Raw genomic sequence first — 26,674 nt, 5'->3', positions numbered from 1 at the left:
GTGAGGTTGCAGGTTCAATCCCTGGCCTCGCTCAGTGGGTTAAGGATCCAGCGTTGCCATGAGCTGTGGTGTAGGTCGCAGACGCGGCTTGGATCCAGCACTGCTGTGGCTCTGGCGTAGGCCGGCGGCTACAGCTCTGATTAGACTCCTAGCCTGGGGACCTCCGTATGTTGCAGGTGCAGCCCTAAAAGACAAAAAAAAAAAAAAAAAAAACTGCGTAATAATAATAATAAAAACTGGTGTGTTTTAAATATTTCATCTTGGATTCTAGCCACAACCTCATTTGGAGGTGACATCCCAACTTCTTCCCATAAGGCTCAAGTCAGCAGTCTCCTGCCCTGCCCAGGAGTGAGATCCCCACATTCCCCAATTCCCACCATACCAGAGGCCATAGCCTGGAACCCCGTAAGAGTCCTAACAGAGGCTGGGCCTCAAGTTGGACCCCAGAAAGGAACGAACCCTAAACCTTGGAAGACAGTCAACAGGAGGCAAGGATGCACCTAGAACCCCAAGGCCAACCTGCCCGAGTCCACCATCCAGATTCCTGCCCTGGACACATACTAGCACTTCTTCTGCCCCCAAGAAGCCTGGCCTGAGCTGTTCCAGGCATTCTGAGAGACCATCTCCACAGACACACTTCTCTTTAAGATTTCAGTATCTTTCATCCAAAAAAAAAAACCCACAGCACAAATTGCGTTGGTGACTCACTCCAGCCTTGGCAAGTCCCAGCCAGGCAGCTTTGTAAGTTTCTTTTCAGAGTCCCCATGGGCTGGTAATTGTTTTTATGGCTTTCTGATGAAGTGCAAAGCGCTCCGTGGCACTCTGCACCACTTCCTGGTGGCCTATGAGTCCTAGGAGCTCACGCCTGTTGAAGGGGACATGAGCCTGGTCAGCTCACCCTCGGCCACCCCATCACCCTCACCAACCCCAGGACTCATGCCCCACGCCCAGGCACCCTGAGCCACCCGCTCTCACTGCAGGGAGATGAGGGGCAAGAGAGGCCAGTGCATGACATCATGGAATAGCTTTTTAAAGAACCCTGGGCCCGGCAAGTCAATAAAAAAAATCCCCAGGATATTGAGTCAGCTGGAAATATTACTCTTATATGTGTAGTGAAAGTTTACCATCACTAATACAGTTGTTGTAAACAAACATATTGATTGTATTTTTAGGTACAATCAGAACAGCTCATTTATTTGAGCTTTTTGTAAATATCAACTCATAAAGAATTTTTTTAGTACTTTTATAGTGCTTAGAGCACAATTTTTCAACTTTAAAATCCTGATGCAATGTACATTATGTATGCAAGACAATGCAGCACAAGGCATTATGTTATGGTGTTTTCATTCTTTTTCATGCATTTGACTGTCTTGTTGATTTTCTGAGAAGTTTTATCCTCCATTTCAGCAGTCCCTTCAGAAGAACACACTCCGGAAACACCAGCGGGGGATAGAAAATGCCCTCACTAATACAAAGCCCATTTGATTTCAGTGAAGATGAGAGTTTTTCAATAAACATACCATTCAACACTTGCCAAAACTGGAGCACTCTAAAATGTATCAAAACTAGGATAACTGAAGAGAAGAGAACCACAGAATGACTTCAATGTCACTAGCTAAACAGGAATCAGGGACTCTGAAGGGCCCTTCAGGTCTTGGGTTGGTCAACTCCACTCAGCAATAGCAAAGAGAATCGGAATGGAAACTTACTGACCTGCAGCTTCAAATCTACCTGCTACTCAGAAAAGGGCAGCAGGTAAAACATACTTTAAATACATTTGTTGGGAGTTTCTGTTGTGGTGGAGTGGAAACGAATCCGACTATGAACCATGAGATTGCAGGTTTGATCCCTGGCCTCGCTCAGTGGGTTAGGAATCCGGCATTGCCCTGAGCTGTGGTATAGGCCGCAGATGCGGCTCAGGTCCTGCATTGCTGTGGCTGTGGTGTAGGGCGGCAGCTGTAGCTCCCACTGGATCCCCTAGCCTAGGAACCTCCATATGCCACAGGTGCAGCCCTAAAAAGCAAAATAATAGTAATAATAATATAATAATAATAATAATACATTGTTGAATAGTAGTTGCATTTCATATTTATGAGTTCTACCATTTATTGTTGCAGTTTAACACTGTGATCCAGTTCTGGACAAGGGTCCTACAAGAACTGGAGAGAAGATGTGCCTTTCAGACAAGTCAGTTCTGTCTCTGAACACATCAGATGCTCTAACGGCAATGTCCTTTAGGAAGCACTGGAGAATCACATTTCATCTTGGCTCTAACAAGCTGTAAATCCACATAACACAACCTTTGCGATGATGATGATGATACACACTATAATTTGCCTCAGGTCGCATGTGCCGGGCACACACTGTCTCTAGGAACACTTATGTCACCACCGGGGTCGGGGGTGGGGCAGGAGGGGTGGGAGGGAAGTTCCAGGACCCCCGGCCTGTCATAAATAAGTGGATAGATCTTAAAAGGGCTGAGTAACTTTCTCATGGACACACAGAGCCAGGCTGGCACTCAAACCTCAATTTGTCTGATTCTAAAGTACATACGTGTTCTTTGAGCCCCCAAGTCAATACTCAAAATAAGCTTTGTTTTTAAAAACTGGATCCAGCACCAATGAAATATTTACTTAATCCTCAAAATGATGCTTCAAGGAGATATTTTCATTCACCCCCCCCCCTTTTATTTGGCCATATCCATGGCATATGGAAGTTCCCAGGGCCGGGGATGGAAACAGCCACAGTTTCAAGCTATACCACAGCTGCAGCAACACCAGATCCTTAGCCTATTGTGCCACAATGGGAACTCCTACCATCCCCTCTCGATAAATGAGGACACTGAGGCTCAGAGAGGCAAAGTTACTCATTGAAGTCCACACAGCTCCTCAGGGGCAGGTCTGAGACTCTAGAGCCTGTGTTCTCTGGAAGGGCTCGGCAGGTGCCTAGAGCTTGGTGAGCACCTAATCAAGGCCAGCTGGTGCAAGTGCAGGTGACAGAGGGCAGAGGCTGAACCCAAGGCCCTGGAATCAGGAAGCCTGGGTGAGCATCTCAGCTCTGTCACATACCCCCTCAGGACTTCAGCCAAGCAATCAGACCAAGGGTGCCTCAGTCTCCTCCTCTGTTAAACGGGAACAGCACTCCCCCTCAGAGGTAGTTGTAAGGACTGAAGGGGAAAACACCTGCAGAGCACTTCACTCAGTGTCTGATGGGAAGCAAATGCATTTTACACTTAATGGAAATTTCCCTTTCTGCTTTTATGAAAGCCAAACTTTGTTAAAAAAAAAAAAAAAAGTAACAAAATGGGACTTTTTCACAGACAGATGTGGACTGGAATCCAGCTCTGCCATTTGGCTCTTTGTCCCTGGGCGAGCTACCCAACCTCTTTGAATCTGACTTTCTTCTTCTGTAAAGTAAGGACAATGAATGTGTCAGGAGGATAAATGGAAGAGCCTATGTTAAGCACCTTGCACAGAGCAGGAGCTCAGTAACGGCAGCTGGAGGGGTCTGAGGATGACACAGATGCAACACAGTACCTCAAAATGTCCCAGGCGAAGACAGCGTGTGTCCTCCTCCCCTGGACTAAGGCACCATTGCAGGGAGAGCATATGATTCATAATGACGCTACCTCTGCTTTCACAGCTAAATCCCTAGGCACCTTCCATCCTTCCATCCATCCATCCAACCATCCATCCATCCATCTGTAGGTGACATCCAGGGCACACACCCTGCTCACCCAGGAAGGAAGCCACCAAAGAACAGGGGAGAGTAGAGCTAACGGGCTCGCCAAAGTCATCATGTGCCACCAACAGAGGTGACCCACCTGGTCTTGGCCGCGCCCTACTCTGAACAATCAGAAACAGCACTCCCTATTGGAGCACATGAGACCATTAGCCACAGGAAGACCCTTCATGATGCTTCTTCATAGGTTCTTCAACAGTCTGTCATCAACTTGTTACATCTATAAGAAGGGACCCACCCACGCTCTGTTCCACAGAGCAGTCTTGTATCAGGTCATTAGCCCAAATCACCACCTCTAACCTCCAACTTCAGGACGCAGATTTAAAGGTTGCAGCTCCATGGAAACCCCAGACCACCCAGGGTGGGGGTAGCAAGTGACCCCCCCCCCACCCAGGTCCTATTCACATCACTCTGCCTCACACCCAAGCCATGAGCAACTACAGGCCGCACATTTCCAGCTTCATACAATACCCCACAGACCTGACCGTCCTCCTGAAAACACTCTTTAAATGATTTTCTGCCCACTTTCACAGCTTTGTTGCTGTATTTACTGCCTTTTACTCTTCCTCCTGAGAAAATATCAAAGAAATTCATTTCTGAAGCAGATGATTTAAATGTAAATATTCATCAGTTTCACAACCTTCTCAGTGGCTCTTTTGGGCTCCTGGACCCAATCCCAATTGGGGAGTGGGGTGAGCAGGGGGCTTCCTCACACCAGCAAACAATTCTCAGCCCACCAGCTGGGTGTGCTACAATTCAGCTCAATTCTGAAACTACTACCTGGCACAGTAGTAGTCCCACAAGTAGTACTACAAGACGGCCCCCACCCTACTTCAGAGGCCAATTGCAAGTCCAGTCTGTTACCCATGCTTCAGATCATCCAGCAATAGAATAGACGTTCCAAGGAACCACTTCTTGCATTTGATTAATTTTCTGGAGCAGCTCACAGAACTTAGAAAAACATTTTACTCACTAGATTACTGGTTTATTATAAAAGGATGTAATTCGGGAATAGCCATATCAAAGAGATGCACAGGGCAAACTACAGGGAAAGGGCCAGGATTTTCCATGCCATCTCCAAGCTTGCCATGATCCCTGAATCACCAACCCAGAAGCTCTGTGAACCCCATCCTTTTTAGGTTTTTAATGGAGGCTTCATTATACAGTCATGACTGATTCACTGGCCCCTCTTAGCTCCCAGAAGGTCAAGGGGAAAATTGGAAAGTTCCAACCCTCTAATAACAGGCTTGGCTCCACTGGCAACCAGCTTCCCCGATCCCACCCAGGTCTAAAAGTCACCTCATTAACATAACAAAAAACACCTTTGTTGCTTTTAGCACTTAAGAAATTTCAAGGGTTTTAGGAGCTCCAAGCCAGAAATGAGATGACCAAATATACATTTCTTCATAGAACCACAATATCACAGAGGCTTTATTTAATCAACAAAGATCTGAGGTCTGGCTTCTATAGGCTGGACACAAAACATTCCACCTTTAATACTAAAGAGCTAGCTGCTCTGGGGCACAGAAGCCCTACCTCATAGATCTGCCCAGATAAGAACCAGATCTCCAAACCAGGAGCAAGAGGAGGACTCATGGCCTCCAGCCCAGAACAACTCCTGTTCCTTGGGGGCAGCTCCTAAAGCCACAGGCAACACTTTCCAGGGACTTCCCAACACAAAACCTAGAATGAGAGGCCATGTGTCCAGAGGGTCAGGATGGAGTGTAGAAGAGACCCGGAAGCTCCAGCTCCAACTCCAACTACAGGAGTCAAGTCTGCAGGCCAGCTCAGAGAAGGGATTTTAACTGCATTCCTAAACACCATCAGCTCTTAAAGGGTGAGATGCATTCTTCTTGGCTATTTCCATTCCCCTGAGGCAATCTGTGAACCACACTGGAGCTCAACTGGATGACCATCCTTTGAAACCTGGTGAAACTGCACTCAGGGAAAATGTTTTGCAAGACATCTTTTTAGCTGTTTTGGCAGCACGTCTCAGACTCTTCCAACCAGAAGGGTTGCATTGGCCTCTGCAGTCACAGATGTAGAAAAGGGCTGAAGACTATACAAAATGCCCTTAAAAGAGAAGCAGCAGGTCAGGGTAAAGACCTCTAATCAGGGAATGGAGAGTCTCAAGCCCTAGTCCCTCCACCTCCCAGGAATGTGGCCTTGAGAAAATGGCCTTTCTTAGCCTGCTCCCCCCCGCCCCCACCATCCCAAAGTCCAAGAGGGGTAGTGAGGACCCAGGAAACGCAGGTGACCAGGGAAAAAGTATCATTCAGTGAATGCTGTTCATGTGATCTTTTCTCTTCTTTTTTTTTTTTTTCCTTTTTATGGCCACATCTGCGGCATATGGAAGTTTCCAGACTAAGGGTTGAATCAGAGCTACAGCTGCCGCCACGGCAACACAGGATCTGAGCCACATCTGCAACCTACACCACAGCTCATGGGCAAAGCCAGATTCTTAACCCACTGAGCAAGGTCAGGGATCAAACCCGCATCCTAACCCAATACTATGTTGGATTCTTAACCCACTGAGCCACAACGGGGACTTTCCATGTGACCTTTTTAAATGGCCCAGGTCACTTAATCTATGTTAATAGATTTATATATAATATTTATACACACACACACACATATATATATAACACACCACAATGCACGTCAGAGCTATGAGTGGAAAGCATTTATAAGAAGGGAACTCTTGGAGTTCCAGTCGTGGTGCTATGGAAATGAATCCAACTAGGAACCATAAGGTTGCAGGTTCAATCCCTGGCCTCACTCAGTGGGTTAAGGATCTGGCGTTCCCATGAGCTATGGTGTAAGTCGAAGACGTGGCTCAGATCCTGCATGGCTATAGCCGGCAGCTATAGCTCTGGTTCGACCCCTAGACTGGGAACTTCCATATGCCACAGGTGCAGCCCTACAAAGCAAAAAAAAAAAAAAAAAAAAAAAAAAAGTAGGAAACTCTTGAAGAGATCAAAAGCATGGTGGTTTCCTTACCAGGGGTTCTTCCCTGGATAGAACTAAGGTTCTAAGTTTCTGTTGGACAGCAAGCTTGGAGTCTATCAGTACATCGTTTAAACTTGTCTTATAACCTCTGTTAGAGGTATCTCCACCAACATGACTGCATTCTCCAGGGCCAATTTTTTTGTGGGCCAGCACTTCACTATCACAATGCGAAGCAGACACAATGATAACAGTTCCAAGGCAACGTTCAAATTTTATCATCCAACAGCGAGAGACTCTCAGAGGTGAGAGGTACCAGAATCCCACAGAGGCAATGAATAAATCATTAAAATAAGGTAAAAATCTTAAGGGTGGAGAGCACAAATACGAACTAAAGCTGCCACAAGAGACTCTGATATGCCTGCTAATCTTTCCTGTGAGACTCACATTTGCTCACGTCTATATTTCCTTTCTTGATGCCTCTTAGCTCCATAGCTCACCTGAGTTTCCAGCTTATCTGGAAGGTTCTTGTGCTCTCTCACAGATGTGGGTCTCTGTTTCTTTCCTTTTTTTTTTTTCCTTAGCTTTTTAGGGCCGCACCCTCGGCATATGGGAGTTCCCAGGCTAGGGGTCAAATTGGAGCTGTAGCTGCCGGCCTACACCACAGCCACAGCAATACAGGATCTGAGCCACGGTGGCGACCTACACCACAGTTCACTGCAATACACGATCCTTAACCCAATGAGCGAGGCCGGATCAAACCCACATCTTCATGGATACTAGTCAGGCTCATTACCCCATTTATTTATTAATATTATTAACACTATTATTCAATAATAGTAATCGTAATATCATTATATTATCTTATATAATATAAATGTATTAATATTAACATTATTAACACTATCATTCAATAATAATATATAAAGTTATTAATATCAATATTATCAACATTAAATAATCATTATTATATTTATATTATATAATGTGTTACGATATATAATATATTATAACTATGTTATATTACTATATTAATAAATAATAATATTATTATTCACCCCCACACTTATGTTCACCTGCCTGTCTACAGATGGCAAAGCAATTCTTTAAATTCATTCTCTAGTTGTTCTTTTGATTTTTTGGCAACAAATCCTTCCTGATCTATCTACTCTAAGATTATAGCACTGGTGACAGATATGTTGTTTGACAACCTAGTGGCATATTTTACATCCTTCACATATCCTTTCTTCTCTCTTTTGGAGGGAGATGGGGGGGCACATCTGTCAATTACTGTTTGACCGGAAGGCACCTTTGAGGTAGCTGCCCACAGAGTGGAGAGAGGCTGACAAGCTAACCTTCCCCAGCCCAGACACAAGGCCTTCTAGACACAAGGACCTTCTGTGGGGTCTGTCATCTGGGAGCTTAGACAGATTAAGAGGAAACGGATGATAAGACGTGCTTAATCTGATTAATCCAGACAGCCTATCTTTTACCTAGAGAGCAGGAACTTAGGGCAAAAAATGGGTCACAGACTTGATGGGATATAAAAGGGAGGTGGTTTAAAAAAAAAAATACAGGCACCGGAAGTCTCTTTCTGTAAAGGAAGATGCAGGACTTCAAGCTGAAGCCCATCTTGCACCAAGGCTGCAGCCAGCCACTCGGAGCTGCAGAGAAAGAAGGCAGGAATGGGAGATGGGCTCCTGGGTTTATGGAGAATCACTGGATCCCTACATCAAAGGACAGAAAACAGGAAATGTGACCCACTGCACCTAAACCCACTAGGGAAGAGTACCGTCAGGACACTATGAGCTTGGACATTGTGACGTTCACATACAGGGCAGGAGGGAAACCAGCTCCTAATCCAAGGCTGCAGAGGTAGCACAAGAACAGACCCAGCCTCCTGAGGGATACAGGACAGAGTCAGCAAGAAGCCCAGGTCCAAGAAGCCTAGAGTCAGAAAAAGAAGGGCCAGGACTCCAAGAGGGGAAAGAATGATTCAGTTTTACTCTGTTTCTGCATATACACAGTGGACAGTGTGGGTTCTGTCACTGCAGACAACAGAGAGCCAGCCACACCTTTGGACCCCCCCCAACCTCGGCACCTAGACAGTCAGTCATCCAAGATAAATGTGACACAGCCCCCAGCGCAAGGGGCTCCTCGTCTTTATTAGCTAACATAGAGGCATCACCCAGGTGCTATTAGGCCCAAGAGTGTCAAGAAGGCATTCTGCTATTTTCAGAAGGCCTAGTTTTCATGGGAACCCCAAAGAGTCAGAATCAAGATGCTATAAGGACCACACTGGAATCCCGTTAACACTCAGCAGCCCAACTGAGGGGCAAGGGTACCATCAGGGAAGGGCGCTGGAGGGCTGCCTCCCTGCAGGGCCAGGAGGGCTCAACCCACAAAACCAGCTCACACTGAGCAATGGGGGAGAGGCACTCAGACATGGGGGAAGTGGTACACAGCCCAGTGAGAAAGCTGAGCAAGATAGAAGAGGCACCATGCTCATATTCACAAGCATAAGAGGAAAGGCAGAAACCTGAGAAAGGGATTGGGGACAAGTGGGGTTGGTGGCAGGGCTCATGGATCACAGCCTCACTCCCCATCTTCCACATACAGAGGCCCAGGGCTCTCTCCACGTAGCTAGAGGGGGTTCAGAATCTGTACCCCACCAGGATCCCCCGCCATCCACACTCACACACCACCTCCATCACCACCAAGGAAAGCTGGCTCTGAAATAGGATCCTTACCCATGAAGACCACATACAGCCTCAGGATCCTTCTCAACATTGTGCCTGGGGAGCCCGATCCTCTATGTCAGCTAGCACACGAGCTGAACCCTTGCAGCCACTCTTGCACTAGAAGGTTCTTCCTGAAGAGATGCTCCACTGTTCGTCATTCAGCTCTTTGCTCTAACAAAGCAGTGCAAAGTATAGAGCTGCACGACTCAGCTCGAGAGAGGAAAACGCTTTGCAAGTGATATTCTGATCTCTCTCTGATATTCTGTTGATGTTTCTGTTGCTGGAAATTAAAGACTTTTCTGCATTGGTGGATGAAGTAGTCTTCTCCTATGTTGTTTTCTTGCCTTTAAAAGTGTCTGTCCCTGTGATTTGACCTTTTAATGAGCAATGAGACTAATCTCGTGGAGAGATTAAGCCCTTAGGCCACCTTGCCAGCTTTTGCTGACCTCTATCTTCTGCGCAAGACCTCATCATCTCAGAGGTTTGGGGAAAATGGCTCTAAAAGCTCTCAAGACCCTTTGTACCAAGTCATTCTTCAGTATTTTTTATCCTTTTGTTAACTCAATGCTACATACTTGAAAGTGTCAGCCTTATGGGTCCTAGAGAATCAATCAACAGGGTTTATTTTCTTTTTTTGTTTTCATTTTTGGCTGTACCTGCAGCATATGGCATTTACTGGGCCAGGGATCAAATCTGAGCTGCAGCTGTGACCTACACCACAGCTTCAGCAATGCTGGATCCTTAACCCACTGTGGGAACTCTAAGGTTTATTTCCTTGATAATACAGGGTCTGCTTCAGAAAACTGAAGCACAGAGTTTTTAAGCCAAACAAAATGCCTTCAAAGTCAGTCAGTAGAAAACACTCAGACACTAACTTTAGGATCCTTATAACTTCATTTTTTTTCTGTCTTTTTGTCTTCTTAGGGCCTCACTGGTGGCATACAGAGGTTCCCAGGTCAGGGGTCAAATTGGAGCTGTAGCCACGAGCCTACACCACAGCTCCAGCAACGTGAGATCCGAGCCTGGTCTGCAACCTACACCACAGCTCACGGCAATACCAGATCCTTAACCCACTGAGCGAGGCCAGGGATTGAACCTGCATCCATAATTATGGATGCTAGTTAGGTTCGTTAGGCACTGAGCCACAATGGGAACTCCAACTTCATTTATTTTTAATTCTCCCCACAATTCTTCCATTCCTCTTCTCTTCATGATGAGATTTAATCATCAGAGCCATTTGGCCCTCTGAACATTTTTATAGTGTCTGGCAATAAAATCACTTGCTGGGACCAAAGAAAATTTATTCTCTCTAGCTAACCTCATTAAATGCAGACTTCTCATGCCTGTCATAGATTTTTTACATTTATATCAGTTAACTTCACGCTCACAACATGGCCATCACTTTTTGGAGGGACTGAAGCTAGATTAAGAAGGCAAGGCAGAAGCATGTATATAAATATGTATGATTGGGTCACTATGCTGTATGGCAGAAAATGACACAACCCTGTAAGTCAAATGTACTCAAATTTTTTAAAAGCCTACAAATAATACAAAGAAGGAGGCAAGGCTTACATTGTTTGCTGTTTCATGTTATATCAAGTGATCATACTACAAAATGATCCATTCCAAAATCTCATTCCAGCTTCCTGCTGCGCTATCAGCAAAGACTAGTCTGGGCTACTAGCTGGAACCCTTGAAGCAGTACCCTATGGCCTCTATTGTTTATGAGGTTTGCTCGCTTGCTAACCATGAAGGCTCCACTCTACTCTCATCCCCACGGGTTCAGGGTTCCAAAGCTAACACTGGAGAATTCCAAAGGTATGTCACCTCCAATTCATCAACATGCAGTCCTGGATTCTAAGCATTCCTATACTTAATAAAAACAGGAATGAAGAAAAGGAGAATGTAAGGTGAAGAAAATGTTTTGGAGAAATTTATTTGATAGCATTTTAAGCCCGTAAGCCTGAGGAGATCCTGGATCCTTCTCATCCAATCAGGAGAGAGAAGGACAGTGGGAAGAAAGGTCTTTGTGGAAGCTGCACACAGTGCCAGGCCTATGACAGCAGCCACTGTCCAATGCCTATAATAATTCAACCATTTCCTAGAATACGAAGAGGGGAAATTATCTGGAAAGGACAGAGTTCCCTGGGGCCCTAGTGGTTAAGAATTCAGCAATGTCACTGCTGTGACTCAGGTCAAAGCTGTGGCTCAGGTTTGACCCCCCCCTGGTCTGGGAACTTCTGCATACCATGAACCAGGACCAAAAAAAAAAAATCTTGAAAGGAAACAAGGACTCGACTAACTGATGTGAAAAGGATTTTTTTCCCCACCCTCCCACGCCATCATGTTTTATTTTGTCGTTTCAACTGAAGATTGTTCCATGTTTGATTTTATTTATTTTTTATTTTTTTATTTTTTGGCTGTACCCAAGGCATATGGAAGTTCCTAGACCAGGAATTGAATCTGAGCCACAGCTTCAACCTACACCAACAGGTGCGGCAACACTGGACCTTTTAACCCACTGCACTGGGCTGGGGATCAAACCTGTGCCACCAGAGAGACAAGCCAGATCCTTAACTCAGTGTACCACAGTGGGAACTTCAGGTATGTTTTTCTTTTAATCCCAAAGAAATCTCATCTAATATTGTCATTTGTGCTCTTCGTGTGTGTGTGTGTGTGTGTGTGTGTGTGTGTGTGTGTGTGTGTGTGTGTGTGTGTCTTTTTAGGGCCACACCTAAAGCATAGGGAAGTTCCCAGGCTAGGGGCAGAATTAGAGCCATAGCTGCCAGCCTACACCACAGCCACAGCAATGCCATAACCAAGCCACATTTGCGACCTACACCACAGCTCACAGCAATGTGGGATCCTTAACCCACTGAGTGAAGCTGGGGATTAAACCCACATCCTCATGGATGCTAGTTGGGTTTGTTAGCGTTGAGCCACCATGGGAACACCTGATATTGCTATTTGGAAAGGGACAGACCATATCACAATGGGGGTTGGTGTGTCACATATACGATGCATACTTTCCTTTTTCTACACATAAACCAAAGGATAATATTTAGTGCTATTATAATATATCTATTTCAGATCTTATGAATAACAGAAGTGGAAGGAGAAGTAAGTCTTTTTAATACAAAGGGAAAGCTTGGCCTTCTTGGGTAGTGATAATTCACACAGTCAAACCTTCTCAGTCAACATGCTCAGGCCTGAGGTAATTAATGGTGAAAGTGATTAAAGCAGCACATCATTGAAAAATGATACACACACACCTTTAAGACTTGCCTTTAACTTGTAGCCAAAGTGACTGACTGTCCTGTTTCTCTGGAATGAGACACAGTCGGTCACCAGGCGCACAGCACAGGGGATGCACCTCACGCTGCTTGGGGCCATGACCTTTCTCTGAATGAAAGTTTAACAGATCTTCTTCCAATGAACCACTCCCATCATATAGTCTATGATTCCCAGTCTCAGTTTTGTTGAAGTCAAGCAAGAATTGAAGAGCCTTGTGAAGATGAGAACCGTTCTGGATTTTTACAACATTCCCCAGCTTTCATAGTTGTTGTCACCACCCAGCGCTGTTCACAGAAATGCTTCAGGGGTCACTCATTCTGAATTTATTCCAAAATACTCAAACCAGTGACTTTGTCTACTTGTACTTAATCTGTTTCTAAAATGTTCATGTACCCTTTCATTAAAGTACATAAATTCCAAGAGGAAGTGCCATCAGCATAGTGAGGTTTGAGAACAACACACTGGCCCTGTGGGCACCCAGTTCAACCCTTTGCACAGGAAGGATGGGTGTCCCAAGAGAGAGTGGCTGGGCTGGCTGCTGCTGCAGGTGCTGTGGGGATAAGATGTGTTTACATGTGTTACATGGGACCACAGAACTTCACATCAGCTAATACAGTGAGTCAGTGATGTGAAAACTGGTTAGAAAAACTCCTGGACTCAAAACATTTTAAGTGCATCACTGCAAAAGAGTCTGCTTTCTTAAAATGAGTTCATTCATTAGGATTTTGATCTAGGAGTTCCTATCGTGGTTCAACAGGTTAAGAACCCAAAAGAGTCTTAGTGAGGATGTGAATTCGAGCCCTGGTCCCACTCTGTGGGTTAAGGATCCAGTGTCGCCAATGAGCTACAGTGTAGGGCACAGATGCAGCTTGGATCAGGTGTTGCTGTAGCTGTGGCACAGGCCATCAGCTGCAGCTCTGATGAGACCCCTAGCCTGGGAACTTCCATATGCCTTTTAGGTGCAGCCGTAAAAAGAAAAAAAAAAAAAAAAAAGGATTTTGATCTAGCCTGTTTGAGTGTAAATCTGCTTTCCACTGCCTTACTATTTCTGGGAAGTATCAATGCACACTCATGTCCCAAATCTTGACTGGCTATCAGCTATATTCCAACCCATATTCAGTACTGGTCGTGTTCAGCACACAGTACGTGCCTCGATTTGTTCTCGATCGTGGATGAGAGTCGGAGGTGAGTTTACCCAAAGTCGTAGGTCACAGGCCTTTTCTTCACATAGACATGATTTCTACACATAAAATAACTGGCAAAATGTAAAGCAGGTAATAAAATAAGCAACTGCTTAAGTGTAATCACGTGCCCATGCATATTTTAAGTTCACTCAGTGCTACAGGAGCTGAGAGGCAGGGTCAGTGCTGAAGGTGCTATAGAAATTACTCTGTTTCCAACAAGATCACAAGCCCTCCTGATGCCGTGACCCTCCAGCCCATAAGGTTTATGTGTCAGCTACACAATAACTCACTGACCAGAGTCAGACAAAGGTTGTCCCTTGGGACACCTGGACACCTGTAGCCTTACCCACTTAATGCCAAAGGAAGTAAAATTACACGGATTTCCCTTCAACAGGAAAGTGGGAAGAAAGAAGAGGGGCCAGCAAAGATTCCTTCCGTTCCACCCACGAGAACCACACTCTGGGTGTAGATGAGGCCTCAACAGGATGACGAATGCCTTCCTAATTAGAGGTCTGAATTAAAACCACAACATAAATAAAAGCAAAATGACTCAGATATAGAAAACTTTTGTGCATAAAGTGAATTTTAGGTCCTTTCTTTCTTCTTATTTATATTACGTACTAGACTCAAGTGTGCCCAAGGCCAGGAGGAAACTCTCACATAGAGACCGTCTACTTAGCATAAACTGCTTGCGTTGCCATTCAACCTGTGTGTGTAAGGTGGGGAAATCAATGGGTCCAGGAAAATCAGCGGCTACAGGAATGGGCTCAGGGGACTCACATGTCACCACAGGCAAGCCATCTGAACCACAAACACATCCGCTCAACTCCAATTGCTCTGCATCCATGTGTGCCCTGGCCCTGCCCTGACCCGAGATTTCCCTTTCAATGGCCTGACCACAGCCTGGAGCCTCAGGCCCCGCTTTCCCACAGGGAGCTGCCGAGTGGAGAGCCACCAGGAGGCAGGTAAAGGTCACTGGCTGGAGGTTCACGCTGGAACAGCCCCAGAACCTCATCTTTCCCAGGATCACCAGAAAGAACCCCATCAACGATCTGTCTCCCGACCCCCCCACCCCACCCCCAGCTCTATTCATGAACCAAATAGCAAAGGCGGCCAGCCTGAAACAGGCTTCAAAAACCATTGCCAGAAACTGGTTCGCTAACACCTCCAACAGTCTACGATGGGGGCTAACCCAAGCAGACAGCATCATAGTGAACACCAAATATTATTTCCATAAGTGGCATTGATCAGCACACGTTTAATTGCTGAGGGCAGAGGGCAAGTGTCGCCTTCTGCAGATGTCACTCACCGATGCAGGCGTGGACCCTCACGGACAGCTGTGTCCTTAGGATGATGCTGTGCTTCTTGCCCCGCCTAATGGAGACAGGAGACAAAACGTTCATGTGCATCAGAAGGGTCAGCAAGAGGGTACCTACCTACTGTCCTTCAACTTGAAGTTCTGACACCCCCACCTGGAAAAGGTTGCAGATAAGCAAGAACCTACACAGAACAGGAATCTATCTATCCCGAAGTCATGTGATATCACAGGGCTTTACGGAAAATAAAATAACAAAGGTCGACTGTGGGATCGGCGCACACACTGCATTGCCAAACCCGGTCAATGCCACAGAGTTGCGTCTACTCATGCCTGACCATGTTGGGAAATTTTTTACATCCGTGCCCATGAAGTGAAATCCCTGGAATGTAGCAGCACAAATTTGCTCGATCATTCCCATGGCTATTTTTGCATGGTTTTCAATATACAGAAAGGACACACATAGTGGGGTCAGCGGAAAGAGGTGCTTTGCCATGTATCAATTCAAAACCGGTAGGTTTTCCCTTTTGCTCTTACAGGAAGACAGGAGTTGTGTAGAGAGAGCGTGTAGGCCACCTGTTATCAGGAATGCCACTTTACACCACACCTTGTCTCATCCCCACCTCCTTTTCATTTTATTATTTTTGAGGAAGAAAAAGAATTGCCCCTCCCCAGTTCCCATTCCATAAGTGCTCATCTCACTGTCACAGAGAAGGATCAAAGCCCAGTGCAGGGGAGAGAAGACAAACGGGGGAGACCAGGAGTCCTGGCTACTGGGGACAGCAAAGGCGTTCAGGTCTGGAGAAGGGGAGAAGCCAGTCGACAAAGGTTCAATGGAGCCATCCAACCAGCACGGGAGCAGGTGGCCAGCAACCTACCACTCTGTAGACCAAGCTCAGTCCTCCCCACCAGGGCATCAAGTAGAACTTTCTCACAGCATTGGAGTTCCCACAGTGGCGAAACAGGATCCACAGCGTCCCTGCAACTCCAGGATGCAGGTTAAAAGGATCCAGCATCGCCACAGCTGTAGTGTAGGTCACAGCTGTGGATCCAATCTGATCCCTAGCCTGGGGACTCCAGATACCATGGGATAGCCAAAAAAGGAAAGGGAAAAAAAAGTCTCACAATGCTTTCCTGCTTCCTGGTTTTGTGGTTGTATCGGAGGAGGGGACAGAAGTCTCTCCAGGGCACACTTAACATTGTCACTATAAAGTCACAGGAATTATACTACAGTACTGGAACAAGTGTATTTTTGTTGTTGCTTCATTATTTTTTTATTTTTATTTTTATTTTGTTTCCCCAATAGATTATTTTTTTCTACTGCACAGCAAGGTGACCCAGTTACACACACATGTATATTCTTTTTTCTCACATTATCATGCTCCATCATAAGTGACCAACAGAAAACAAGTGTATTTTTAACTCTTCGGACTAGTAAGAGGGGAAAGTACAGTTGCAAAAATGCTTTGGTTTTGGTTTGGTTTTTGGTTTTTTATTCTTTTAAAGGAGAAAACACCACGTGCATAGTCCCACGGAAGCACACAGTAGCCTCAGAGCTGGCAGCTCTCCCGGGAGGTGACAAATATGCATCCCGGGTTCCTACAAAGGCTGACAAGGCGCTTTTGCTATGTGCCAGGCACTGGTCTCAAGGGTACACAAATACACAACATTTGCCCCATCTTCAGAAGATAAGTCAGAGATTCCTGTGAACACAGCCTTCTTCAAAACTTTCTTCCTCACACACACAAAATCTTTTTCTCCTCTCTCGACAGTCCTGATTGACACTCCTGTGCTGTTGACACTCTTTCATGCTTGAGACCACACGAGGAGGAAAGTTCCCATTAAGTGTGTTGAACTGAGCTAACAGCCTTTTGTGGGCACTGCCAGGAAAGGTGTTCTGGGCAGGGGCAGCACCCACTAGGTGTGTAGCTTAAGTGAGCAGGGGGCTGAGCTGAAAGCAAAAACCAGTGAGCCCCTGAGAGCAGCCGGACCCAAACTATTAGAAACAGCAAACCCTAAGTCCTCAAATCTGGAGGATTTTCTGCAACACATGTTATCAGCAGTTAGGAGTCCATAATAAACACCAAATGAAGAGCAGACAAAATACATGATTTGGATGTGCAGGGGGGAAGAAGCACAGGATGGCAGGAGAAAATATTTCAGAACACCATAAGCTCTGGAGAAGTTCAGAAAGGGCCCATTGATTGCTCCACCTTTTATCTTCAAACCCCTGTGAAGTTGCATTTTGAGGAAGAGCGTCAGTTTTCCCAAAGAATCCCCTAGTCCCATGATCGTGAGGGATGGCAGGCACCTGCATGAGAACTGGGACAGTCTTTCTGAGGAAGCCACGCAGGCCCACCATCCCGAAGGTATCATCTGGTCTGTGTTCATACACTGAGAAGCCAGGCAGTCAGATTGGTTAAGTTAAACCCTAATTGAATTTCAGAGTGCACAGAACCAAAAAAAAAGGCCCCCTCTTTTATTTTTTTGTGTCTTTTATCCTTTTAGGGCCGTACCAGCGGCATATGGAGGTTCCCAGGCTAGGGGTCTAATCGGAGCTTTTGCTGCTGGCCTATGCCACAGCCACAGCAATGCCAGATCCAAGCTTCATCTGTGACCTACACCACAGCTCAGAGCAACACCAGATCCTTAACCCACTGAGAGAGGCCAGGGATCAAACCCACAACCTCATGGTTCCTAGTCGGATTCGTTTCCACTGCACCACGACGGGAACTCCAGGCCCACTTTTAAGTAGTTTTATCACTTATAATTCCTCTGCTTCAATATTTCCACCTCCTTCCCTGCCTTCCCCTGGATACAAAATCCTAGGATGAAAGAAACCTGAGTGGAATTGGGTACCAGAGGATGTAGAAGCCCACTAACAGGGGATAAGGGTCCAGATCCCAGGAGTCGAGTCCCTGGCAAAGAAGGGGGCCCACCAAGGCAGAGGGAAGGGGGTGATGAGTGCAGCCAGGTCCACAAAAGTAGTCCTTCGTCCCCACCCCCAACTCCTGCTTTGTCCCACCTCTGATGTACATACCTGTACTGTGCCCATTTTGCAGATGGGGGAACCAAAGCTTGTGCTAATGTTACCTGCATGAAATCATGTGGCCAGTGGAAACAGACCTGGGCTGAAAGCAGTGTCTGACTCCACCGTCCACCCACAACATCCTGCCTTTTGTTGTACAAGTGCCTCACTATAAAACCTTCGCCAGCAATTTCTAAGGATGAAAAGCATCCAAGGAGTCCCCACTGTGGTCCCATAGGTTAAGAATGCCTCTGCAGCAGCTCGGGTCACTGTGGAGGTGTAAGTTTGATCCCTGGCCCATTGCAGTGGGTTAAAGCATCCAGCATTGTCACAGCAGCAGTGTAGGTTGCAGCTGTGGCTCAGATTCAGTCTCTGGCCCAGGCACGTCCATATGCCACGGGGGGAAGCCATTTAAATAAAAAAAGTGGAGTTCCCATCGTGGCGCAGTGGCTGGCAAATCCGACTAGGAACCATGAGGTTGCAGGTTCTGTCCCTGCCCTTGCTCAGTGGGTTAACGATCCGGCGTTGCCGTGAGCTGTGGTGTAGTTTGCAGACGCGGCTCGGATCCCTCGTTGCTGTGGCTCTGGCGTAGGCCAGTGGCTACAGCTCCGATTCAACCCCTAGCCTGGAAACCTCCATATGCCACGGGAGCGGCCCAAGAAATAGCAATAAATAAATAAATAAATAAATAAAGTGTCCTGGGTTTTTTAAGGAACTGGTTTAACCTCAATACTAAAATCAAATGAAAGAGGACATAAAAAATTAAGATGGAAATAACTAAGAAAATACTGGGAGTCCAAAATAGGAAATACATGAGTATAATAAAATAAGACCAAATAAGGTTTATCCTAAGAATTCAAGAATTACAAGAAGTCCACGTTTTATTTCCCCATATCAAATATCAATGTATAGACACTCATCATAAGGGTCTTTAAATTTGAAAGCATCCCCTCCTTCCATTGCTATATTTTGAAATTGGTTAATGTTGATTGTTCTGTATTTCTTTTGTATGTGCCATCTCACTGCTATCAGTGATTCCAAAAACCTTTTGGCTGATTCTTTTGGCTTCTTTTAGGGAAATAATCATTTCATCCATTTAAAAATAATCATTTCATCCCCACTTTTCTAGCATATACATGTCCTTGTCTTCTGTTCCCTGGCTAAAACTTTCAGAGGAAAATTAAATAATCATGGGTATACTCTGCCCTGCCCCCAATGGGATACTATGTCAATCTGGGTTCAGAAAATAATAATCATAATAGTTGCCAACATTTATGGAATGTTGGAGTTCCCGTCGTGGCTCAGGGGAAACGAACCTGACTAGGAACCATAAGGCTGCAGGTTCAATCTCTGGCCTTACTCAGTGGGTTAAGGATCCAGTGTCGCCAGGAGCTGTGGTCTAGGTCGTAGACACAGCTCAGATCTGGTGTTGCTGTGGTTCTGGCGTAGGCTGGCAGCTACAGCTCCGATTGGACCCCTAGCTTGGGAACCTCCATATGCCATGGGTGCGGCCCTATTAAGACAAAAAGATGAGAAAAAATTTTATGGAATGGTTGTCATGTGCCAGATGAGGTTCTAAGTACATTATAAAGATTTAGTCTTCACCACAGTTTCATGAAGTAGGTAACATTACTGCTATTTTTAAAGTGAGGAAATTGGGGCCCAGAAGAGTTATGCAACATAGCTGAGATCACACAGTTAGAAAGGAACAGAGCTGGGACCCAACCCAGGCCGTATGACCCCAGAGCCGGCTCTCCAACCACCTCCCTGAAGCTGCCTTCAAGATAGGTGTTCTTTCACCCAGTCCCTCATTCCACACATGCTCACTGGTGACCAACAGATCATCAGCCTCAAGAGAGCAACACAGAGATCCTGCCTGCCAGCCTGCCATGCTGATTTTGGACTTAAGACTGCAACACTGGAGTTTCCGTTGCGGCTCAGTGGGTTAAAAACCCAAGTAGTATCCCTGAAAACTCTGGTGTGATCTCTGGCCTCACTCGGTAGGTTAAGGATCCAGTATTGCCACAAGCTGCAGCATAGGTTGCAGCAGCAGCTCTGATCTGACCCCTAGCCTGGGAACTTCCTTATGCTGCAAGTGCAGCCTTAAAAAGAAAAAAGACTGCAACATCAATTCTTACCTAAATTTCCAGCCTGCTGGCCCACTGGACAGATTTCAGACTTGCCAGGCCCCCTGATGGCATGAGCTAATTACATGAAGTAAATCTCTCTAGATAGACTAGATAGATTAAACTAGATTAGGCTAGATGGACAGATAGAAATAAGTCATTGTATCCGGTTCTATTTCTCTGGAGAACCCCAAAACAAACTCTGATATCTGCCTTCAAGGAGCTTCCATGGTTCAAAAGCAAAATCTGTGAGAAGCATCACTGTGCGTCCACTCTTAACCTGTGAGTGGTCCTTTGCTCCCCCACATCGGCTTGTTGTACCAGTATCACCGCTACCCCTCCTTCTCAATCCGTCTGTTTGCAGCAGAGTGAAAGGAGAATCCACTAAGTACTAGAATTGGGTGACTTTACCAGCAGCAAAGGCAGTTTCGTTTGACCTAAAGCTCCCCAGGGAGATTCAGATTCCATTCCTATCAGTGAAGCCACTGCCTGGCAAACATCACAGGCCCCAGAGACCAGCCACAGCCAATCAGCTGCCCCCACCCAAGGCCACTGCTACCCAAGTGATGAGAGGACCAAAATAGACACTCAATTCAGGAGACTCCAGCCAAGGCCACTGGGCTAGGGTCATGATGGCACTATCACTGAAGGAACTTTCCAAAACATCCTGCTTTCTCAGAATACGTGAGAAATGGACAATACATTATCTACAATAATGTCTATGGCCCTGGGAAAAAGATTCAGTTTAACCAAATAAGCTGTAGAGAAACCCGTGCATTTCAGTCCTGCCCTTGTTTCTCCATAAAATATTTTTATAAGAATAACATATAAAGTCTTTGTAAAATAAGAATAAATGCTTTCACTATTTCATTGAGAGCCAGGGAGCCAAAGGCTCAAAGATTTTTTTCTCCGCAACCAACAGCAGAATCGATGCCCCCAACACTTCCTCTACTCAAATGAGAACTAAATTATGATTTCGGTCAAGGGAAGAAAACATAACATTCGACAAGGCAGCAGAAGCTGAGACTAGGACTCTGCAGCAGTTGCCCCAGAAATAAGCTTCCTCTTAGTAAGCTTCTAGAGTTGGGAGGCTTAGCCAGTACTCTGCTGGAGGGATGAAGAAGGATTTGAACCAGTCATCAGCTAGTAAAAGGACAGCACTAGCTAAGATTAATTTGTTCTGAAGCTCAAAGTCCAAGAGGGCTATATTACTACCCTACATTAGTATAATTAGTTACCACGACATTCATCTCCAGATGCATTCTGGTCTCCCTTGGAGATGCGAGAAGTGAAAAGCGCCAACTCTGTGATCCTAGACAAGGTACTTAGCCTCTGTAAGCCTCAGCTTCCTTGTCTGCAAAAAAGGATAATATGCTTTGGGTGGCATAGCTAAGAAACAAAGATATGCCATTTACTCCTATTTTCTTCTAAGAGTTCTATAGTTTTGGCTTTTTCCCACGTAGGTCTCTCCTACTGGGGGTGGGGAGGAATGTCCGTTCACCCCATTCACAACTCCCAGCTCCTATACAATCCTGCTACCTCTTCTTCCATCCCCACATTCTCTCCCTGACCTATCTCCATCTGCCTCCACTCCACTACTCTTCCGCTTCCTCTCTCCCCGAGGACACCTCAAATCTCCTCCTTGCTATACCCTGGCCTTGCCTCGGTGCTCTCACATCTTGACTTCTCTGTGGCTTAGGGTTCTTCACTTCCCTTTCTTAGAAATTTTCTCCTTGCTGAAGCAGACACTGATGGTGACACCTGATACCCATTTTCCCCTTCTGCCTTATAAAGAGAATCTGGTTTTGTTTGGGGTAACAATGTATCCATCTAAAACCATATTCTCCAGTCTCCTTGGCCACCAAGATGGACCATGTGACCCAGTTTTCTTTGGTGAACTGTAGATGGAATTTGCTGGTGGAGGTTCTGGAAAAGTTCATTAAAGGGGGCAGACCCTGCTGGCACCAACATTTGCTCCTCACTCTTCCCATCTAAGGCAGGGACCACTATACCCTCAGCAATAGATATAGAGGGTTAGCTGCACACAAACTCACGATTCATGGTACGATCACAGACCTAAGTTCTGGCCAATGGCATTTGAGTGAAAGCAACATGCACGAGGAATGGACGTGGACCTCCTCTGTCCACTTCCTTCTTCCTGGCAGCTGGGAGGCAGATGAGAAGGTAAAAGCTAAAGCAACCACTCTGGACAGAGATGGAATTCTCCTTTTGAGGATGGTATCGCTGCTCTACCAGTCTCAGGGAAGACTGCAATATTTGGATGTTTTACACAAGAAAGAAATTCTAGGGGAGTTTCTGTTGTGGTGCAGTGGAAATGAATCCAACTAGTATCCATGAGGATGCGGGTTTGATCCCTGGCCTCGATCAGTGGGCCGGAGATCTGGCATTGCCGTGAGCTGTGGTGTAGGCTGCAGAGGTTCGGATCTCATATTGCTGTGGCTGTGTCGTAGGCCGACAGCTAGAGCTCCAATTTGACCCCTAGCCTGGGAACTTCCATATGCTATGGGTGGGGCCCTAAAAAGCACACACACAAAAAAAGAAAGAAACTTTTACCTTTACATTTAAACTACCATAGTTTGGAATCTCTTAGTTACATCAGAGAAAACTGTACCCTAACCAACACATGACTTGCTTCTCCGATGAAACACTGGAGGGAGAGCAGCCATACTGTAACGAAGATGAAGCATGAAAGATGAAAACTACATCCTCAGAGCAGCAGAGTAGAAAGATAAAAGAAGCCCATGCTCCTAAGAGCATCTTGTCATCAACATACAGTCCTCAAAACAGCCTAATTATGCACTCCTTTTTTTTTTTAATAAACTTCATTTTTATAGAGAAGTTTTAGGTTTTCAATTCCCTCCTGGCAAAGCATCAACCCCAGTCTCTCTGGTCCTTGATGTTTCTCACCTGGCTCTCAGGCCAATATTTCTCACCTGGCCACCTCACACCTTGAACATGGCCTAACACAGCCTCAGACTAACACGTATAAACCTCTTCCCCCGCCCCACCTCAAACTGCCCTTGCACCACAACCTCACTGCTTCTCTACGTAGCCCACCATGCGCACACTATCCAGCTAATGTCCTGTGTCCATTCTATCCCCTGTCCCCCCCCCCCCCACCAGCTCAGGTTTGCAGATTCCTCCTCCTCCCCCACTGGCCCAGGCCCCAGTCCATCTGCCTTCTTCAGCCACCAGGTTCAGAACCCGTAGGACACTCCCCCACAGTGGCCCCACTGACTGCAGCCTCCCAGCTCAAGGTTCTGTCCACTCACCCCACCCTCCCTATCACTGGAGGAGGTCTGTGAGGGCTCCCTCCTGGCAGGTCAGTTCTCTTCTGACTCCAGCCCACACGTAAAGCCCAGTATCCCCACAGGGCTCCCCCACTCCTACCTGATGCCGCCTTTGTCCTACTGGACAAGCTGCCATTTGAAGGTACTTACTAGATCCAGGCCAATTCCACTGTCTACTCAGCATGGACGCTCACTCATCTGAGCATTTCCAAGCCGCTTTCTCCCAGGGTATCTGGAGGCACCGGCCTAGCGCTGACCCAGAGCAAGTGCCCAGGGACCTCTGGGCTGTCCTGCTCAGCTCAGCTCAGCATAGAACTGTCCCCTCCACCCAGAGCATCTTTAGTTTGAAAAAGGCTGGTCCTCTAAGCCCTGTGACCAAGCAGGGCTTGGTTGTCTAGTCTGAGCCTCACACAGCACTGAGAAGATGGGAGACCCTTCATCCTTCCATGATTTTCCAAAAGAGCCCCCGACAACAACACACCTGCACTCCTGGCTGCAGGTGATCCCTTAAGAAGAAGACGGGTAGAGAAAAGGGAGGAGGGAACCCTCCCATCCACACCCTCACCTGAATCTCTCTTTTGTCAAGGACCTTGTTTGTTCATGGTTTGGTTTGGTGCTTTGAGTTTGGCAAGTTTTTAGATTTAGCTTTAAAATCTATTTCAGGTGATTTCCCATTCTACCAGGTCCAGCCACAGAAGAAACCCAGACAAAAATGGGACTGGATGGGGTTAACCTGGGGTTGCATCAGACAGTAAGAATTCCTTCAAACTTGACATTCTGGAATGCAAAGAACTCTTTGAGCATCTGATGAAAAGCTATGAAACCCCTCTCCACCCCCAAAGCCTGCATACTCACAAACTGCTGAAATCTCAGGAGTTCACGAACACCCCCCCACACACACACACACAAACACACATGGATCCTTGGGGCTCAGGAGCTGCAGGCTGAGAAGTTAGGTGTCTGAGAGTCAAACTGGAGCTCTCCCCAAACCCCTTGGTCCCTCCAAGTTCATCCACTGCAAGGCTGGCAGGGTCGGGCCCACCCAGGGGAAGGCCTCACACATCCTTCATTTCTCAGCCAAAAGCCCACCCCCACCCCCCGGAGGCTCTCCCCACTCCCACCATACAGGGTTTCATCTGCCTTTCCCCACCCCGACATAACACTGTGGGGACAGGAGTGGAGGTGGCAGATGAGGAAACTGAGAAAGAAGCGCTATCTTTATTTATTTATTTAGTCTTTTCTAGGGCTGCTCCCATGGCATATGGAGATTCCCAGGTTAGGGGTCTAATTGGAGCCGTAGCCACAGCAATGTGGGATCCAAGCTGCGTCTGCAACCTACACCACAGCTCACCACAACCCCGGATCCTCGACCCACTGAGCAAGGCCAGGGATCAAACCCGCAACCTCATGGTTCCTAGTCGGATTTGTTAACCACTGAGCCACAACGGGAACTCCAAGAAGCGCTAGCTTTAGCCCAAACCTCTAGTGCAGGCCCAGGGGGAGTTAGGCTGAGGAACAGGTGAGTGCCCTGACTTACCCAAGGTCAGAAGCACCCGGGGATGCCACGCTGCATCCTGCAACCATACCAGTCCTCACAACATCCCTGAAGCCCCGTGCTTCTCAGGCCCGCTCTTCCTCTACTGAATTCCCACCCATTGCCTCTCTACCTTTGCAAACCCACTCCCTCCCCTTTAGGGCTGACCTCCAAGCCCACCTCTTCCTGAGACTTCCTCGGGCACCTCCACTGTTTCCATGCAGAGACAGTGAAGGTGGGAATAAGCCAAAAGGTCAGAAGTCAGGTGCTTAGGGAGGCAGAATCTGACCCAGCTCTGCCCTGTGGCAAGGCTCTTTGATTTTCTGAACTAAAACAATAAGATTTCCTAGCAATGGACGGGCACAGGCCCCTCCTGGTCTAAAATCTGATGACCGTCTTTTCAGTGTAACATCTCCAATTCTGATCATAATTATAGTAAGAGCTACAAGTTTTGAGTTTGTATTAAACGCCGGGAACTAGCTTCATATTTTAGATGCATTGTCACATTTTGCCTCACAACCTGGGGAGGCAGTATCATGACTTATATCCCCACTTACAAGGACACTGAGGCTCAGAGAGGTGAAGGCACATCCCAATGGCCACACAGCCATGAGATTAACTGCAGAGCCTATAACCACTGTGCAATGCAGCTCTCTGCTATGCTCCCCTTGGGTACCAGAGACCCTGTTGGGATCCCTGCTGGTCCCAGGAGGGAAATAGGATTGGATGGTACTATCATCATTTTATAACGAATTTTATAAACTCCTATCAGAGGTAACATGGCTTGCCCAAAATCAGCCAATGTCACGGTCAGGAATAATAACCCCAGGGGGCTTCGGTTTCCACTGCACCCTGCGTGGCTGCTAATTTCTTTGGCTTTGGAAGGCAATAAATAGACCTGGCTCTTTTTTACTATCATGATAACTGCTTTGTCCTTTGACTTTTGAAGGTCTTTCTCCTCTTCTCTGATTAGCTATCATCTGAGTGGTAATTCTAAATAAAGCGTAAGTTAAATTTCAGTCCTGACATAAAAGTGCTGAGTAATGGACAAGAACAAAGAAACCAACTCCTCCACAAGGAAAACTCCTTCAGAACACGCTGTATGAACACCGCCACCATCTCCACACAGCCTGCCACCGTCTTCATTAAATGGCCATGACATGAGCAGATACTGTGCTATAATTTACACAAAGAAATCAAGAGAACAAACAGTTTCCTTTGCCCTTTTCATGCCTCAAAAGGGCAATTCTTAACTAGGAAGAAATTATATTTTAACTCCCATTTGAAGGAGGCAGGAGTTCTCAGGCACACAGATTTTGCCAAAGGCCATGTTTCTAGGAGAGGACCTAGGAGGGACACTCAGTGCAAGTGACACTGCAGATATGCCCAGACACCTGCCACCTGTGCAGGAAGCCTCTATCTGCACACTGCTTCCAGCCAGCTCTTAGGAATTT

The 26,674-nt window shown here is 46.5% G+C and overlaps 1 protein-coding gene across 30 annotated transcripts in view; it reads right to left on the bottom strand.

The window, feature by feature from the left end:
• FHOD3 (formin homology 2 domain containing 3) overlaps positions 1 to 26,674 on the bottom strand; it is a 548,282-nt gene that overhangs the window by 449,380 nt on the left and 72,228 nt on the right. For all 30 annotated transcript variants that reach the window (XR_014807874.1, XR_014807875.1, XR_014807876.1 and 27 more), the window contains exon 3: positions 15,216 to 15,280. Coding sequence is in view for 27 of the 30 variants with exons in the window: in XM_021096273.2 (XP_020951932.2) it covers positions 15,216 to 15,280 (65 nt within the window). In the remaining 3 variants the exon portion in view is untranslated. The remainder of the gene's footprint in view (positions 1 to 15,215; positions 15,281 to 26,674) is intronic.

The sequence above is a fragment of the Sus scrofa genome, chromosome 6 (assembly GCF_054392235.1).
Source record: "Sus scrofa isolate SSC_HxYL_T2T_F1_AM1 chromosome 6, Sscrofa_HxYL_maternal_Yorkshire_Landrace_v2.0, whole genome shotgun sequence".
Taxonomy (NCBI): domain Eukaryota; kingdom Metazoa; phylum Chordata; class Mammalia; order Artiodactyla; family Suidae; genus Sus; species Sus scrofa.
This window is presented reverse-complemented; position numbering and strand designations above follow the sequence as displayed.